The 19771-nt window shown below is 44.6% G+C and overlaps 1 protein-coding gene across 1 annotated transcript in view; it reads left to right on the plus strand.

Moving 5' to 3' along the window:
- Positions 1 to 19771, plus strand: part of TRAPPC10 (trafficking protein particle complex subunit 10) — a 95900-nt gene that overhangs the window by 23358 nt on the left and 52771 nt on the right. The window contains exons 2-7 of the mRNA XM_065416068.1: positions 2586 to 2667; positions 3363 to 3498; positions 12546 to 12742; positions 14991 to 15186; positions 17276 to 17387; positions 18614 to 18861. Coding sequence (XP_065272140.1) covers positions 2586 to 2667; positions 3363 to 3498; positions 12546 to 12742; positions 14991 to 15186; positions 17276 to 17387; positions 18614 to 18861 — 971 coding nt within the window. The remainder of the gene's footprint in view (positions 1 to 2585; positions 2668 to 3362; positions 3499 to 12545; positions 12743 to 14990; positions 15187 to 17275; positions 17388 to 18613; positions 18862 to 19771) is intronic.

Raw genomic sequence — 19771 nt, forward strand, 5'->3', positions numbered from 1 at the left:
CCAGAACATCACTCCTTTGATGGTTAGAAACCTTCATCCAATTTCAAGCCTAAATTTGTTGATGGCCAGTTTATATCCATTTGTTCTTGTGTCAACATTGCTGCTGAACTTAAATAACTCCTCCCCCTCCCTGGTATTTATCCCTTTTATGATTTCTTTCTATAAATACATATCTCCCCATAGCCGCCTTTAGCTTAGGCTAAACAAGCCAAGCTATTTGAGTCTCCTCTCGTAAGGTAGGTTTTTCCATTCCTCGGATCATCCTAGTAGCCCTTGTCTGCACCTGTTCCTGTTTGAATACATCTTTATTAAATATGGGAGACCAGAATTGTGCACCGTATTCTAGATGAGGTCTCACCAGTGCATTGTATAATGGTACTAACTTCCCTATATCTACTGGAAATAGCTTGCCTGATGCATCCTAGGTCTGCATTAGCCTTTTTCACATCCGCATCACATTGATGGCTCAGTCACCCTGTGGTCAACCAATAAACCCAGGTCTTTCTCCTCCTCTCTCACTTACAACTGATACGTCCCCAGCTTACAGGAAAAATTCTTGTTAGTCCCTAGATGCATGACCTTGTATTTTGCGCTATTAAATTTCATCCCATTTCTATTACTCCAGTTTACAAAGTCGTCCCAGATCATCTTGTAAGATATTCTGGACTTCCTCAGTATTGGCAATACCTCCCAACTTTGTGTCATCGGCAAATTTTATTAATACACTTAGACTGACTAAGATTTCCAAAGGGGTCCACACCTCAATTTGAAATTTTTAGGGGTCTGCAAATGAAGAGGTTGAAAATCACTGTTCTGTGATGCTGCCAACAGGGAGCTCAGAAGCAGGATATAAACTCTGTCCTGTCATTCTTGTATTAAAGATAGCTGGGATCTCGGAACCAAACTTTTGGTGTTAAAATGTTTCAGATTTCACGTAATTTAAACTAAATATGGCTAAACATCCAATATATCTGTGCATTTATAAAGATGAGTTAACGCTAGTTGAGAGATCTTCATGCTAAGCAACAATTGTTTTAAAAAAAAAAAGAAATACATGAAATCTAGTGCCTTAATATGATTTTTGTTCAATGTTTTTCGAGATCACACTTGTAGTTGCATTTTTTTTTTTAAGGAGCTAAAAATATCCAAATCACCTATTTAGATGCAGAACGCAGGAATTACTTCTCCTTTTGGTACTTTAGGTGTTAGTGATGATTCCTTCCTTTTTACTAAAAACGAAACTACGCAATAAGCGTGCTGAGCTATGCTACCAATCCAAAATTTGATTGTGAACCAAATTTAAAAGCTGAATTATTCTCCCATTCCAAGGTGTTATAAGGCAGGCTAAGGAAAGGCTGGATCTGTAAGTGTTGGAGTTTTCTTTCTTCTCGGTTCACACTATCACAGGATGAGGTTGTTCTATACACTCGGTGGTGACAATTCAAGTTGAAAGGCAGAAAACCTCCCACACTTCTTACAAGTCTATTCCTTTGTTAATTTACCTTAAATGCCTTGGGATGACATTACCCCCAATCTTAACTACATCAGGATTTTTTTTTTTTTTTGATTGTGTGAATTCATTGTGTTCTAGGTTTTGGATAATCTTGTTTGTTTTTATAGGTCTAAAATTTGACACACTTAAAATTTTAATCTGGCGAGCACTATTCTCCAAATGGTTTATTGATAAATTTAGTTTCCTAGATCAAATATACAATTTGAATCTACTCTGAGCTGCAACACTAGTTACTGATGTCATTTTAATGGAGAGGTGGTGCTCAAATGATGGGAAGAACAATGTACTGAATGAAAAAAAAAAAAAAAATCAATGGCTGACTCATGCTCTATTTTAAAATTGGGCAAAAATTGATGTGTAGCAATTAGATGATCAAATCCCTTGGGAAAGTAAAAAGTTCTTGAGGTTCTAAGTTTATATTATGAATAACTTTTTTTTAAAATGTAACTTAAGGAGTATTGAAATGAGGGATGTAGTCTTTACTATTTTGTAATTTTATGTAATACATAATAAAACAGTTCTAAAACTAAGATTTTTTTTTTCCTGATCTACTTGATCTTTTTGGGGGGCCGGGGGGTGGGGGGGAGAGAGACTAAATGGTTTGGGCAACATCCTATTATGTCTTGTTGCCAAGGATGTAAATGTCAGCTGGATACTGTTATATTGCTGAAAATCAGTTACTGTTTTCTGTGCTGGATTGTACATTTTGTTCTATTTATCTTGCTTCATAGTACAGTGGTATTAGTACCTAGGGTGTCTTGTGTAAGCTGATTGAAGTTTTTGGAGGCTGTTTGGTTTTTGTGATGATGTACAACATTGGACTGCTAGCTGTAGCTGAGTTTCTTTCTCACACCTTCTGTGGAATTTTGGGACAGCTATATGAATGGTGTTTCATAGAGATATTCAATAACAAGATGTTATTTTAAAGCATTTTTCTATACATCAGTGTTATCCATGCATTCAGTATGAAAATGAGTCTCTTAAAAATGTAACTATGGTATAGTTCCCTTTTAAAATATATATGGACAAGATTTAAGAGTAAACTTTTTAAAATATGGGTCTTTAATTTTAGGTGCTGGAGATCAGAATTTATTCACTTCTGTATATCCCATGCTTTCTCAGCAGCTTCCAAAAGAACCCATGGAATGGAGAAGGTAGAGTATTTCCGCCCCTCCGCCCCCCATTGTTCTATTTTCATGCACGTTGTTGAATTTAGGAAAATGTGACTAATAATGTGACACTGTGCAGTGAATTGTGTTGGTTTGGAAGCTGAACAGGAGGAAAGATTTCTGGTTTTCAGAGCCAGTTTTCCCTGAATTCTGGATGTTGGGCCCTTTGATATGTTTGTTCCCACATTTAACCCAGGCTGAATTTAAAATCCTAAAGAGATTAGCGGCACTAAAGATTAGTTTTACTGGTATCTCCAGGTTGCACTTTGGGCAACCATGCTTTGAAGATAAGCCTGGTTCCTGCTTTAATGGGCATATGGGAAAGACTTAAAAACAGAATTGGGCTTTGGACCCTGTGACGTCCACAGTCAAAGGCCACCTCTAATTTTGGAGGAACACAAGAACATGTAAAGGAGAATCTTTTTAACATGAAAGCTGGAAGTTTCCAGCCCTTTTCCTTGCAAAGAGAATATATATGTATCTTATTTTCAGAGAAAAGAGATGAATTTTTGAATCGATGCTACACAAATCAAACCATAGAGAGCACAGTTAAGTTTTGTGAGGTTTTTTAAAAAAAGCTAAATTTGTAATAAATGTTTGCCCTGTCATTTCTGTTCTGCTTTTAGTTTTGCTGCTTATTTCTCAATTACTAATGGTAATTCTTTTAAAATTCTGCATAGGTCTTATGGACGTGCTCCTAAGATGATTCATCTTGAATCTAATTTTGTTCAATTTAAAGAGGAGTTGTTACCCAAAGAAGGAAACAAGGCTCTCCTGACTTTTCCCTTCCTTCATATTTATTGGACAGAATGTTGTGTAAGTATTAGGAAAATATTAAGCGTGAACCATGCACATAATAAGGGATGAGAGTGGAACTGAAGGTAAAATCAGCTCTGCCCTGTCCCAGTTTGGTAAATGGGATGTGCTGGTTCTACACTCTGTCCCTTATTCCTATTGGTTACATTTGTTACTACCAGGGTCACTAATGGGTGGGGGAGTTGCATTGTCCTAATATGAGACAAGTTTGATGTTATCAGATGGCACTTGAGAAGACTGAAGCTTTGGGGAACTTGAGTTTCTCAAGTGCATTAAATCACCAAGGTAATCTGTTGTGGTTTCTGATGGAAGGTGAGGTGTGAAATGGTATGCAATATACTAAAACTAGCAGATTAGAACATAAGAATGGCCATACTGGGTCAGACCAAAGGTCCATCCAGCCCAGTATCCTGTCTACCGACAGTGGCTAATGCCAGGTGTCCCAGAGGGCATGAACCTAACAGGTAATGATCAAGTGATCTCTCTCCTGCCACCCATCTACACCCTCTGACAAACAGAGGCTAGGGACACCATTCCTTACCCCTCCTGGCTAATAGCCATTAATGGACTTAACCTGCATTAATTTATCTAGTTCTCTTTTAAACCCTGTTATAGTTCTAGCCTTCACAGCCTCCTCAGGCAAGGAGTTCCACAGGTTGACTGTGCGCTGTGTGAAGAACAACTTCCTTTTATTTGTTTTAAACCTGCTGCCCATTAAATTAGGAAATCACTAATGTGCAAATCTGTCTTTGATAAATTAAGACATTACAGGAGATCTGGAAATTATGCCTCCTGATAGTGGGGAAATGGATGGAATGTAAGGATGGTATAATAAATGCTTTTTAAAGTATTGATGGTGAACTAAATAAAGGAAAAATCCTGCTCTAACCATCTAGAGTTATTTGAAAAGTTAACAAAATAATAAAGGTAACCACAAAAATGTAAAGAAAACTAATAAAACGTGGTCAATATGTTATGGATTAAAAACTAATCCATTTAGTTTTTACAACAGATAAGAGTCATAGTGCATGGCAACATGTATGACTGCATAGTTTAATGTGGGGCACCGTGGAAGTCTGTTTTGGGAACAATTGTATTAGTACAGGGGTCGGCAACCTACGGCATGTGTGCCAAACACGGCACGCGAGCCAATTTTGAGTGGCACGCAGCTCCCTGCCGCGGTCCCGGCCCCCAGCCCCACTCAGCCCCCGTGCCCACCGCTCTTCCCTGTGGGGGCAGGAGGCAGAAGCTTGGTTCTGCGGCAGCCAAGCTTCCCCCCCACCCCACTTCTTCCCCCAGCGTGGTGTTTTCCTGCCCCTCCCCCTCTCCTTCCCTGCGCCAATCAGCTGATGGCCCTAGCGAGGGGGAGGGGGAAGAGCAGCAGCGTGCACACAGATCCATAGAGGACGCAGAGAGAGGTAGGGACGGAGCCTGGGGGAAGGGGGTGGAACAGGGCATATCCCTTCCAGCCCCCTGCCATGAGCTGCTCAGGGCAGGGGGCTGGGAGCACCCCCATGAGCCGAGCACCCCAGCCTTCGGCCCTGCACCCCCCACCCCTCTGCCCTGCACCCCCCACATCCCAACACACATCCATCCCTCTGCCCTGCACCCCCACACCCCCCAGCCTTCTGCCCTGCACCCCCCCAGCTCTCTGCCCTGATCTCTGAACCCCCCACACACCCCAGCCTTCTGCCCTGAACCCCCTTCCCCAGCCCTCTGCCCTGACCCCTGAAACACCTCCCCCCCCCAGGTCTGGGGTCCTGGCCGCAGGCCCTGATCAGCCCGCTGCTGGCCTAGGTGAACAGAACCCCAGGCTGGCAGCGAGCTGAGCAGGCTGGTGGCGTAAGATCAGCATTTTAATTTAATTTTAAATGACGCTTCTTAAACATTTTAAAAACCTTGTTTACTTTACATACAATAGTTTAGTTATATAATATAGACTTATAGAAAGAGACCTTCTAAAAACGTTAAAATGTATTACCGGCACGCGAAACCTTAAATTAGAGTGAATAAATGAAGACTCGGCACACCACTTCTGAAAGGTTGCCGACCCCTGTATTAGTATATTGGTTTGAAGGAGATAGTAGCCAATGACTTGGTGACACTTAGTGACATTGTTTGTTTAATAAACACTAGGGGTGGGTTAATAACACCAAAAAACCCTGCAAGTATTCACTATAATTTAAAAATGAACTTTTTGACTTTTCTGCTGTCCCGGTACACAACTTCTTTTGTTTGTTCAAATGATCATGGAAGGCAATCAAGTCTTTCTTGCATAAGTGTTCATAAAAAGTAAATTTTAAACTTGCCCACTTGAGCATTTGAACTGTAACTTAGAATCATAGAATATCAGGGTTGGAAGGGACCTTAGGAGGTCATCCAGTCCAACCCCCTGCTCAAAGCAGGACCAATTCCCAACTAAATCATCCCAGCCAGGGCTTCGTCAAGCCTGACCTTAAAAACCTCTAAGGAAGGAGATTCCACCACCACTTCCCTAGGTAACCCATTCCAGTGCTTCACCACCCTCCTAGTGAAAAAGTTTTTCCTCATAGCCAACCTAAACCTCCCCCACTGCAACTTGAGACCATTACTCCTTGTTCTGTCATCTGCCACCACTGAGAACAGTCTAGATCCATCCTCTTTGGAACCCCCTTTCAGGTAGTTGAAAGCAGCTATCAAATCCCCCCTCATTCTTCTCTTCTGCAGACTAAACAATCCCAGTTCCCTCAGCCTCTCCTCATAAGTCATGTGCTCCAGCCCCCTAGTCATTTTTGTTGCCCTCTGCTGGACTTTTTCCACATCCTCCTTATATTCTTCTTAGAGTGCTTGTTCATGTCGATTCCAATCAGGTGTGTGCGTGCGCATGTGCACGATGGCTGGAAGATTTTTCCCTTAGCAGCATCCCTCGGGTCGGCCTGGGCACCCCCTGGAGTCGCGCCTTCATGGTGCCTAATATATAGCCCTGGCAACCCGCCACCCCTTCAGTTCCTTCTTACCGCCAGTGACAGTGGCTGGAACTTCCCTTGGCTCTTGCTCAGCAAGTTTCTTTGTTATTCCGTGTATATAGTTAGTTAGCTGTTGGTAGTACTCCAGTTAAAGTTTAGTATAGTAGTTGGGGGGGGGGGGGAGGAGAGGGTTCCCCCCTCCTAATCTGGCCCTGGCACTGTGGTATGCCACGGTCCCCGGGATTTAAGAACTGTGAGGCGTGTGCTTGGCACATGCGTAAGAGTGATCCGCACTCGTCATGTCTTAGGTGCCTGGGGGAGACCCATCAAAAAGATCATTGCAAGATCTGCCGCGAGTTCTGCCCAAGAACACTTAAAGAACGGGAACAGCGGCTGAAGGTGATCCTCATGGAGAAAGCCTTGCGCCCCCATTCTGACCCGGGCTCGAGAGATGTTGGCGCCGAGGAAGGACTCCTCCAGGGACGCTCGGCACTGACACAGTTCCTCACGGGGCCAATCTGATAATAGGCACTGCTCCCACTCGCCGGTGCCTTAAAAGAAGAAAAAGCCGGACGACCGTTCTCCTCCGGCTAAGCCTCGAAGTGCGACCCCAGGCGGGCCACTCCTCGGCGTCTCCTTCTGGGGCCGTGTCGACTCCTGTCCTGGTGAGGCAGTCGAGTCCGTCCCCACCTCGGTCTCCGCCGCCTACACAGCAGCTTCAGCTCCCATCCACACCGGAAGCGTACCAGGCCGCCAGAGATCTCCTCGCCTGCCAGGGAGGAACCCTCAGCGCCGACGGAGCCCCGTCCTCCAATGCACTCTAAGGGAAAGTCGGCTATGATGTCAAGGCGCTCCCCTTCGCCTTGTCCATCGGCACCTACATGCTCCGACAGAGAGCCTTCCCGCTCCCTGAGCTCTTGACGTTCGAGGCACCGAGGATCGGCTCCTCCGTGGTCTTCAGTGTCTGAGACCTCGGAGCCCGACTCCTATCGCTCAAATAGGAGCAGAAACCCGTAGCGCGAGGTCGGCAGAGATGGAAGGGAGCATCAGGCGTGGCCTCCGCAGTGGCAGAACCTGCCTCAGTGGCCCTTCTGGACTCGCTGGGCTTATCACCAGGGCCAGGGAGGAACCTAGGGCCCATGCTCAGCGACGTCTTTAGTCGCTTCCGCCACTTTTGTGCCGCCTTCCACTGTGCATACGCACCCGGCGCCTATGGTCCCGACGCCTTTCCCTACAGCACCGTCATTGATTCTGGCACCGTGCTGTGCTCCGACTTCGGCACCGGCCTTCGTGACGGCGACACACCCGTCTCCCACGCCTGCACTGTTGTTGACGTCTACCTCGATGCAGGCACCTACAGACCAGGTGCCGATGTCGGCACCTTCCTCCCCGACCCCGGTGGCTCCTGTGAGTGTGCCGATGCAGCTCCCTCCTGTGAGACTACTGCCGACGTTGACTACGGCCCTGGCACCGACATTGGCACCACCTCCTCCAATGCTGCCCCGGGGGTCACATGACCCATCCGGGGCAGATGGCAGGGAGCTTCCACCACCGGCACACACTTCCTCCTCGTTGCCAGACGAAGCGTTGGCAGGGACGTCCATAGCTCCTGCGTTAGAGGACAGAGTTCTACAGCAGTTGCTCCGCAGGGCTGCCCAAAGTCCAACAAACAATTCAGGACCTCCCGTTTGAGGGTGAGACTCCGTTTTCAGAGAAGACGGACAAATGGCTCCACAGCCTAAAAGATTCCTGAGCCACCCTCAGATCCTTGGGCTTGCATACCCCGCTACACAGCGGAGACACTTCCACCCACAACCTCCTCAAAGGTTCCAGCAGCAGAACCACCAGGATAATTCTAGGAGGAGGAACCGGAGCGGTAGGAGAAGGCAACATCCCTCCGCTAATCAAGGCCAGCCCAAACCGCCCTCTGGCCCTAAACCGGCCTTTTGAAGGTGCAGTCGAGGACGGCGTACCAGACCAGAGACTGGATTCACCCTGCCTTACCTTTTCCTCCCGACTATCTCCTTTCTACTATGCATGGTCCCATATAACTTCAGACCGCTGGGTGCTTTGCATGGTAGAGAGGGGATACTCCATCCAATTCTGTGCCCTCCCGCCCTTCCACCCCCCTTCCCCGTCCCTCTTCAGGGACCCTTCTCACGGGCAACTTCTCATTCAGGAGGTGCAATCGCTCCTAGCACTAGGGGCGGTGGAGGAGATTCCACTGCAACATAGGGCGAGGGTTTCTATGCCCGCTATTTCCTAATACCGAAGGCCAAAGGCGGCCTAAGGCCTATCCTGGACCTGCGCGACCTCAACAGGTTCCGGAAACTCAGGTTCTGCATGGTCTCCCTGACCTCCATTATCCCTTCACTGGATCCAGCAGACTGGTATGCCGCCCTCGACTTGAAGGACGTGTATTTTCACATAGCGATTGCGCACAACCACAGAAAGTTCCTCAGGTTTGTGGCCAACGGTTCCCATTACCAATTTACTATCCTCCCTTTCGGCCTGTCAGTGGCACCTCGAGTCTTCACCAAGTGCATGGCAGTCGTCGCCGCCGCCTTTCTGTGGAAACATCAGATACAGGTGTTCCCATACCTTGACGACTGATCAAAGGCCGATCCAGGGCTCAGGTGGAAGCTCAGGTGGCATTCATCAGAGTCACCTTCGAGAATCTGGGCCTCCTACTAAACGAAATCGACTCTGCCCCAGTCCAGAGGATAGAGTTCATAGGGGCCGTTCTGGACTCAACCCAAGCTAGAGCATTCCTCCCACGGGCGAGATTCCAGGCCCTCAACGCCATGATCCAGGGACTCAGGCAGTTCCCCACTACCACCGCAAGAAATTGTCTCAAATTTCTCAGCCACATGGTGGCCTGTACGTAAGTCAGCACACCAGACTCATGCTTCGGCTGCTTCAGTCAGTGTACGTTCCTGCCAGGGACATCTTGGACAGGACTGTGACCCTACCTAGCCCTATCCTCGACTCGCTCCTGTGGTAGACGGACGCTCAGCAGGTGTGCTCAGGAGTCCCCTTCCCTGCCCCACAACCATCCCTGATGCTAGTGACGGACGTGTCAGACTTGGGGTGGGGAGCGCATCTGGGGGACCACAGGACGCAAGGCCTCTGGTCACAGACAAATCTCCATCTTCATATCCATGTCAGGGAGCCCAGAGTGGTACGCCTAGCGTGTCAGTCATTCTGCCCATATCTAGCAGGCCAATGTGTATCGGTCATGACGGACAATACGACCGCGTTGTTCTGTATCAACAAATGGAGGTGCACGCTCCTCTCCCCTGTGCCAGGAAGCCCTCAAGTTATGGGACTTTTGGATAGAGCACTCAGTCGATCTAAAGGCATCGTACCTTCCAGGGGTCCAGAACTAGCTGGTGAACCGCCTCAGCAGATCTCTTCACAGACACGAGTGGTCCCTTCGCCCGGACATCGCATCTTCGCTCTTCCAGGGGTGGGGCTGTTCCCTGATCGACCTCTTTGCCATGCGACGCAACTAGAAGTGTCAGCAGTTCTGCTCCTTCCAGAATCACAGTCCGGGCTCCACAGCGGACGCATTCCTCCTCCTTCTATACGCCTTCCCACCCCTACCGCTCGTCCCCAAGGTCCTGCTCAAGATCCGCAGAGACCAGGCTCGGGTCATTCTCATAGCACCAGCCTGGCCCCACCAGCATTGGTACACGTCTCTCCTAGACATGTCAGTGGGAGCCCCGATTACCCTGCCACTCTTCCCGGACCTTCTCATGCAGGATCATGGGCGGCTCCAGCACCCGAACCTGCAGTCGCTGCCTCTCACAGCCTGGAGGCTCCATGGCTCAATACTTTCGAGCTTTCCTGTTCAGAGCAAGTCAGACAGGTTCTCTTGGGTAGTAGGAAACCCTCCACTAGGGCCACGTACCTGGCGAAGTGGAAGAGAATTTCAATCTGGTCAGCTCAGCGCAACTTTTCCCCGATGCTGGCCTCAGTGCCCCAGATTTTGGATTACCTTTTCCACCTAAAGCAAGACTGTCTCTCCTTGTCTTCCATAAGAGTACATCTAGCTGCCATCTCGGCTTTCCACCCGGGGGTACAGGGCCGCTCGATTTTCGCTAACCCCCTGGTCAGTCACTTCCTGAAGGGCCTCGACAGGTTGTACTCGCACGTCCGCCAACTGGTTCCTGCTTGGGACCTTAACTTGGTCCTCTCTAGGCTCATGGGGCATCCCTTTGAGTCTTTAGCAACATGCTCCCAGCTCTACCTCTCCTATAAGGTCGCATTCCTGGTGGCAATAACTTCAGCCTGGAGGGTGTCTGAGCTCAGGGCTCTAACGTCCGAGCCGCCCTACACAGTGTTTTTTAAGGACAAGGTTCAGCTCAGGCCCCATCACGCCTTCCTCTCAAAGGCGGTATCGCAGTTACACGTCAACCAGGACATTTTCCTCCCAGTTTTCTACCCCAAGCCTCATGCGACTAGCAGGGAACAGAGGCTCCATACTCTCGACATCCGCAGAGCGCTGGCCTTTTACATTGAAAGGTCGAAAGCGTTCAGGAAGTCGGTACAGCTCTTCGTCGCAGTAGCGGACAGGATGAAGGGCCAGCCTGTTTCGACACAGCGCTTTTCATCATAGATTGTGGCCTGCATTACTGAGTGCTACAATCTAGCAAGGATCACAGCGCCCCTGATAATGGCGCACTCTATAAGGGCGCAAGCTTCATCAACAGCTTTCCTGGCTCAAGTCCTCGCCCAGGAAATTTGCAGGGCAGCGACGTGGTCATTGAGACGCGCTTTCGCTGCACACTATGCAATTACTAGGCAGGCCAGAGATGATGCGGCCTTTGGTAGAGCAGTACTCCAGTCAGTGGACAGCTCCGACCTGCCCCCTCCTAAATTTGCTTGGGAGTCACCTGATTGGAATTGACATGAACAAGCACTCGAAGAAGAAAAAACCTTCTCGTAACTGTTGTTCTTCGAGATGTTGTTCATGTCCATTCCAATACCCACCCTCCTACCCCTCTGTCGGAGTAGCCGGCAAGAAGGAACTGAAGAGGTGGCGGGTCGGCAGGGCTATATATTAGGCGCAATGAGGGCGTGACTCCAGGGGTCGCCCAGGCCAACCCGACGGATGCTGCTAAGGGAAAAATCTTCCGGCCACCGTGCACATGCGCACGCACACACCTGATTGGAATCGACATGAACAACACATCTCGAAGAACAACAGTTACGAGAAGGCGAGTAACCGTTTTTTTTATAGTGACACTGCTTGACGCAGCAGGAGTACAGGTTTTCCAAAACACTTTCCCAGAGCTCTGGCATAGTGGAAACTAAACTATACAAGGATCTGACCACATCCTTGGCAGCAACACAATGCATACATGCACTGTCCCAGTATGAAAATGGGAGATATTTCACACAGTCAGTAAATCAGAATTTAATCTGTTAAAAGAATCATGGTTTAGATAAGATTCGTGATCCAAAAATGGAAAAATTTAATACTCCCTAATCTTATTTGCAATGTTTCATTCACTGGGAGTTATCCTCATTATAGGAGAAATTCTCATACAATCAAAAAAAAAAGACACTAACCATCTGACTTGACCAATCACAACTAACCAAAACAACTTTGCATCGTGAATATTCATAGCAACATGTTCATAGTTGAGCTATAAAAAGAAAAAAGTTACAGAAAATGAGTTACTTCAATTGTTTAAATTTGTCATTGAAGATACAAACAACTTAAAACTTTCCAGCAGTGTTCGAAAGCCCAAATGCCACTGCACTGTTGGTGTATTAGAACCAGAAAATGAAATTAATCAGTCTAGTTTCATTGTCTTAGTTGAATCAAGTTCCAAATTTCAATGAGTTGTTCAGGGTAAATTTGATTTTTAAAAATCTTTCATTTGCAATAGTCTAAAGTAGTAATAATAAAGTAATCAATCGAAAGAATAAAACCTTACCTTGACATTGTCCTTGTTTAACTTCTCAATAATCTGTGTCACTAATTCCGTTTGGTATCATTTGAAATATTTTTTTCCTGTTTTAACAAAATAAATCTTTCAAATTTGTCCAGATTGTCAATTTGATTTGCTAATTCATTACTTATAATCCCAGGATACAGAAGTGTACAAAGCTACAGTAAAGGATGACATCACCAAGTGGCAGAATGTTCTGAAAGTGCACAGCTCTGTGGATTGGTTAATTGTGGTAGTTGAGAGCGATGCAAAAAAAAAGAACAAAACCAACATCCTTCCCCGAACATCTATAGTAGATAAAATAAGAAATGACTTCTGTAACAAGCAAAGTGACAGGTAAGGACTTTTTCAAAAATATTGTTTATAATTGTAAAACTAGTTTTCTGGCTAATCATTTAATAGGTCCAGTTTTTCACTTAAAAGAATAGTAACTTCCCTGATGCCTAACATTAAGCAAATGGCATTGGTAAGATGTATGTCCATCTGTCCCAAAATATGAACCAATGGAGGAAAAAGTTTGCTGCATCTTTTCCTGAATTAGTAGTGGTTGGAATAAAAATTTAAAAAAAAAAAAAAAAAAAAAGGGGGGGGGGGGGGGGAAAGTAGTTCTGTAGGGCTACAGTTAAATTCTGGATGTTCACCTCTTCCAGAAAAGATAAAAGGCTTTAAACATACTGAAGCTATATTTTTGTAGACACTGATTCAGAATGAATGAAGTAACCAAAATCAATTTTCAGAACTTCAAATCCTTGGTTTTTCAAGGTTTATGTAAACCCATCACCAGTGAGCCAGAGGAAAAGTACAAGAGTAAAGTCTTAGGCCATGTCTACACTATTTGACTTAAGTTTTGTTGACGATCATAAGTCGCTTTAATAACATCAGTGGAGCATGTCCACACAACATTCCTTGTGTCAGCTGAGCGTATCCACAGTCATTGCTTTTTCATCGACAGCGTTGTTGTATCAGGGTAGCTATCTCACTGTGCAACTCTCCACCCTCTGCCGCTGGGAGCTCTGGTAACAGATTACGATGCACCGTGGGGACATGCTCGCTGTCACATGATGCTTTTTTTTTTTGTCCCATCATTCCATGGGCTTCCTACTTCGTTTTGTGCTGTTTTTCAACAGTCCATGTAAACCGTATGCCTGCCACCTCTGTCTGACAGCATAATTCCAGAGCTACTGATCAGTCTGGTGCTGAGCATTATGAACACAGTGTGGCTGGTCTTGCAGTATTTCATGAGCTGTGACAGAGAATGAATCGGTGATGCCTGCCCTGCTGTCTGCCATGGAAACAAATAATTCAAAATTGCTGCAGGCGTTCATGGGCCAGCCTGCCATGGTGGACTGTTGGTACTGGGCTCGAGAAACAAGCACTGAGTGGTGGGATCACATCATGATGAATGTATGAGATGACGAGCAGTGGCTGCAGAACTTCTGTATGCAGCAAGCCACCTTCCTGGAACTGTGTGTGGAACGTGTCCCAACACTGCAGTGCAAAGACACCAGAGTGAGAGCTGCCCTCACTGTGGAAAAGCGAGTGGCGATCGCTGTGTGGAAGCTGGGAACTCCAGACTGCTACCAGTCAGTTGTAAACCAGTTTGGAGTTGTAAAGTTCACTGTGGTGGCTGCGGTGATGCAAGTGTGCAGGGCCATTAATCACCTTCTGCTTTGAAGGACAGTGACTCTCAGTAATGTCCAGGACAAATAATTGATGACTTTGAGGCAATGAGATTCCCTAATTGCAGGGGGGAACTCGTATCCCAATTTTGGCCACAGACCATATCGTGACCGAGTACATCAACCCAAAAGGGCTACTTCTCCATGGTCTTACAGGCGCTGGTGGATCACCGGGGCCATTTGACTGACATCAGTGCATGGTGGTCAGGGAAGGTGCATGATGCACGCATCTTTCGGAACACTAGACTGTATAGAAAGCTGCACACTGGGATTTTCTTTCCAGACCAGAACATTCCACCAGGGAATGTGCAAATGCCCATAGTGGAAACCCCACCTACCCCTTGCTCCTGTGGCTTATAAAGCCTTACACCAGGAACCTACACAGCAGAGCTTTTTTTGTGTTTTTTGGATTTCTAAAACATATTTTTATTGATTTTGAAAATATAGAATACTCATTTTGTAATCTCTCCTGTCTTGTGGAACACAAATTTAAATTTCTTTCTAAACCTATCCTAAAATCATAAAGTGTAGGACTGGAAGAGACCTCGATACATCGTCTATTGCACTCCCCTTCCAAGGCAGGACTAAGCAATAACTAGACCATTCCTGACAGGTGTCAGGACCCTCCCGCCTACCCAACGAATGCTTCCTTTCTATCTACAGTACAAGGCTGTTCAATATACATTATCATTTTAACGCTATTATTTGTTACCTCCATTGACTGTCTGTCCTTAGTTCATACCATTTACTAATAAAAGTCTTGAATTGATGTTGAGCAAGGAAACTCAGATTTCCATTCTTTCGATTTGACATTGTTTACAGTAGTTAATTGCAGGGGCTATTATAAGTTTGTCTGGATGTTACTTTTTATTCCCACAAAATAATTTCCATCAATATCTTTACAGATGTGTGGTACTGTCTGACCCCTTGAAAGACTCTTCCCGTTCTCAGGAATCCTGGAACGCCTTCCTGACAAAACTCAGGACGCTGCTTCTCATGTCTTTTACCAAAAATCTAGGCAAGTTTGAAGATGACATGAGAACTTTGAGGGAGAAGAGGACTGAGCCAGGGTGGAGTTTTTGCGAGTATTTCATGGTCCAGGTACAGACTTAAAGAAGAAATTTTTAAATTTTTTAGTCCTTTGTTTTGTTGAAAGCATTCTTTTTGGCTGTATTTTTTTTTTTAGATCACTCTCCTTTTTAAAAGATACGGAGGCTAGTATTATGGCAAAACTTGTCACTATTCTTGCCTGCAATGTTTTTGTGGTGCTGTGTTCACCTGCAAGATCTGTTCAGGCTTCTGTGTCTCTTAGGACCTTGGATAGCAGAAAGGCTATGGATTAGTTGTGAGCACAGATATTTTTTTTTAATAAGCATTTTATTAGTTGTTCCATTGCCTTTACACAAAGGTCTTTAAAAATTAAAATATATTATGGCTGTGCAAATGAACCCTTCAAGTTAAATTATTATACCAATGTGCTCTACATATTACTAAACTTTCTTTTGCTTAGAATGTTATCAGAGTATAAATGACCTTAAAGTTTTTTAAAATGGAATCATGTAATTCTCTGGAGAGAATTCTGTTTTCAGATGTTTTGAATTTCCCGATCTGCATGACTCCTAAATGTATCTGATTTGTTCTAATAAACATTTAAACACTTACAGAAAAAACTGCACATTCAAACTACAACATTAGGGATTGATTTGATTAGAATATTTCTCTTAAAATGTAGACTAGAAGGTATTTCCCATGTGTGATGCCATATAGTTTTGAGTTTTTGCATTATGTAAGATCGGTCCCACCACCTCTTGAGACTTCTCGCATCCCCGCCAAGCCCCCCCACCCCCAGCTCATTATATAACACAAAACCAGGTGGTTGGACAGGAGAAGTCTCATTAAGGTGGAGTTGAGGGTGAGTACAGATCAGTAATTTAGGATAAAATACATATTACTGGGATGTTGTTGCAATTATCCCAAACCTAAGTGTGTTGAACACAGTAAATTATCAGTTAAGGTTTTAAAAAAAAATAAATCTAAACATGCTTAAGCCTTAACTCTGCTTATGATGACAGTGGGGATGAGAAGTGGGGAAGAGAAGAAAAACAAATGTCTTAAAATTCAGTGTTATCTGAAACCACAAATACTAAATACCTTATTTGTAGTCATGTAGGGGCGTAGGCTGAAGTTCAAAGCTTTTGCATTATTCTGTTAACCCTATTCAGGATGGAAAGAAAGGTGACACCAAGTGCTACATTTCTTAAAGGACCTGTTTAGGAGTTAAAATTAGTTAAACTCATTAACAGATTTACTTGTAAATTCCCAGAAAGTTTATTCTATGGAGTAAACGCTGTTGTTTGGGGGAGAATAGGTAGAATTTTTCATACATAACATATGTTGAATCCCTGCTTTAAGTGTAAAACTGAACTTTAATTGTGGACAGGGGCGGCTCCAGGCACCAGCGCAGCAAGCGCATGCCTGGGGCGGCTAGCCGTGGGGGGTGGCGTGCCAGTCGCTGTGAGGGCGGCAGTCAGGCAGCCTTTGGCGGCATGCCTGCGGGAGGTCCGCCGGTCCCGTGGGTTCGGTGGCAATTCGGCGGCGGGTACGCCGAAGGCGCGGGACCGGCAGATCACCTGCAGAAACATCGCCGAAGGCCGCCTGACTACCGTGCTTGGGGCAGCAAAAAACATAGAGCCGCCCCTGATTGTGGAGCTGCAACTAGTGTCTCCATAATACAAATAGAATGAATAAATTATAAGTACATCAACAGTGTTTTCTGGAAGAGGTGAGTTTTATGAGCTTCCTGAGAGTTAAGGCTTGTGCTAAATATTTTATTATAGTGAGTAAGGGCTTGTCTGTACAGGAAAAAATTACCAGTATAATTATACCACTATAACTTTTTCCATGTGGACAGGCTTACTGTAGTTTATCTTTTCCCCGTTTAGCTTTGGAAGCAGTATAGGTTAACCTGGAAAAAGGCACTCTTATTCTGGAATTAGGGTGTCCATCAGGGGAGTTATAGCAGTATAATTAATTGTGACATTACATTGTCCTGGGTATTCAAACCCTCAGAGACAAGTTTGGAGAAGTCCTTTTGGGTTAGTGAGTCCTTTTCAGTTAACTTTTAAAATCCACAATATTGACTGCAACACATTTTGATAACTTGTACCTTTCTTTGTCTGTGTGCTAAAAGGAAGAGCTGGCCTTTGTCTTTGAAATGCTGCAGCAGTTTGAAGATGCCTTGGTCCAATATGATGAACTTGATGCCTTGTTCTCTCAATATGTTGTTAACTTTGGTGCTGGTGGTAAGTGCTTTAAATCAACAAGTGAATGTGTGCAGCAGATTAGTTAGTTCCACTCCCTGTTCTGCTCAGGACCAAATTAAAGTAAAACAGGGCCCTAGGCACAGCCTATATGGTTCTGCCACACCCTTTCCTGGGGTGGCAGCAGATTTCAATTAAGATGAATGAGACAGTTCATGATACTTAGAGCTATTGTTTCATGCTCTCTCCAGATTCAGACAGGCAACAGTTATACTCTGGTCGTGTGTTCAAGCTTTTCTTTGCATCCGTGAGGTCTAGAAACATTATGAAAGCTGAGATTCTGGTCTCATGTGAGTCCAAGAATTGGGGCCCTAGCCATGGGTCTAAAGTACCTATGTCTTGATCTGGCCCTGGTGCTGCTGCTGCTTGTTCCCAAAGCTTGCTATTGAGTCATTAAAAATCAAATCTTCCTGTATGCTATTTTGAAGGCTTCCCATTGAATCTAATATGATTTTTTAAACAACATGCGTGATTACAGGCTACCTTAGACATCGGCTAAAAAGTGGTTTTCAAATTAGATACAGTAAGGAATTCTAGACACTGTAGAGTTATGCCATGCCCAGTTAATGCATATGTATACAATTCTTTCCTTGTATATTTAATATAAATTGTTTTCTACAAGCAGTGTGAGACTTGAGTTCATTTCAGTTTGGCAATAACATGGGATACATACCTTTCGAGACCTGTCCAGTAATGTGAAATCAATTATTTTGTATAAGTGAGATGTTATGATATTTCATAATACGACATGCGGTGTTCAGATACCACTAAGTGTAGATGTAAAAATACAAAGATGTATGGAACACTTAACAAATAACTTCTAGTGAATTAGTGGGAGAGAGGCCGAGATCCCTAAACTAAGGGACACACACCTATCATGGTGAGGTGTAATTAATGGGTGCTCAGACAGATAAAGTTGCTCAGCTTGCTTTCTGTAATTTCACTTGCGATTTACTGTAATCACCCAGAAATGCACTGTACACCCGTTGTCTTACAGCTTATAGCTGGCAGGTATTTAGGTCAACATTTTGAAAATTGGGTGCCTAATTTTAAGTATTTAAGTAATGGGAGGTGTGGGTGCCACTTTTGAAAATCAGGCTTCTTATATAGGTATTGGCCCTAACGTTGTTTGTGGGGTAAAAAACAAAAACAAAAACCTTACTTTAAAATAATGGGTTTGGACGTTAACTGTCTATTTGTTTACTTAGATGGAGCAAATTGGTTGACATTTTTCTGCCAACCAGTGCGGAGCTGGAATGGGTTGATTCTCCGTAAACCAATAGATATGGAGAAACGAGAGCTAATTCAGAATCAAGAAGCCACTCTGTTAGACTTGCGCAGTTACCTGTTTTCTCGCCAGTGCACGTTGCTGATCTTCCTACAGAGACCGTGGGAGGTGTCCCAGCGAGCACTAGAGCTTCTTCACAACTGCGTGCAGGAGCTTAAGCTACTAGAAGTGAGTTAGTGTAATGTAATTCATTATGTAAATAACATCTCTTGTTTAATAACAGAGGTTTCTGTCCAGTTGTCACTCGCCGCTGACACATTTAGCACTGCTAGTGTACTATCAACATAATGGTGTAAAAATTTCTAATTGTAATATTGCTACAATATTACATATATATTACTATATGTTTTAAAATAAATATCTACCTGTGAGGATCATGACCTGTGCAGTGGGAGAGTCTCAGAGCAGGGACTCGAGCCAGAGTCCAAACATTTTCACAGCAGTGAAACAGTCCTGCAGCCTGAGCCCCGCGAGCCCGAGTCAGCTGACATGGGGCATAAAGGTTTGTTTTTTTGGAGGTAGCATTATGATTGTCTTGTACTGTTAAAATGTTCTGAGCCTTATCTGAAAAACTAATATAAATGTACTATGAAGCTGATAGTCATTCATATGCTTCTTTCCTGAATTCATTACCAATGTCTGATCTATAGCCAATAATTAACTTATATGTGGTAACAAATGTATAGTTGTGTGGGGAATAGGGCAGGAAGGCTATCTTCTTGATATGTGGGCCAGCAGCTCACTTCAGAACTGTGTGTGTTACTACTGTATCTTAGTGTTATACCGTGGCTTTATCAGGTATGCTGGGGGGATAAATTTTGATCATCCCCAATGTATATAAGATGACCAAAGTTAAGTATTAGTACGCTGATCATATATCAGTTTTCAGGAACAGTACTAAGTCATTATGGGAAAATGTCTTCCTGACTCAAGCTTGTGATTAATTCCTTATTAGTCTTATCCTTGCTATTGTAACTGCAGATACTATTCTTAGTCAAAGTTAATCCTTCTGATTGTTTCTAAGATACCATGGTAGTGAAAACTCCATGAGATAATTATTAGTTGCACTAAAAAACAC

This window comes from Emys orbicularis, chromosome 1 (assembly GCF_028017835.1).
Source record: "Emys orbicularis isolate rEmyOrb1 chromosome 1, rEmyOrb1.hap1, whole genome shotgun sequence".
In the NCBI taxonomy this organism is placed as follows: domain Eukaryota; kingdom Metazoa; phylum Chordata; order Testudines; family Emydidae; genus Emys; species Emys orbicularis.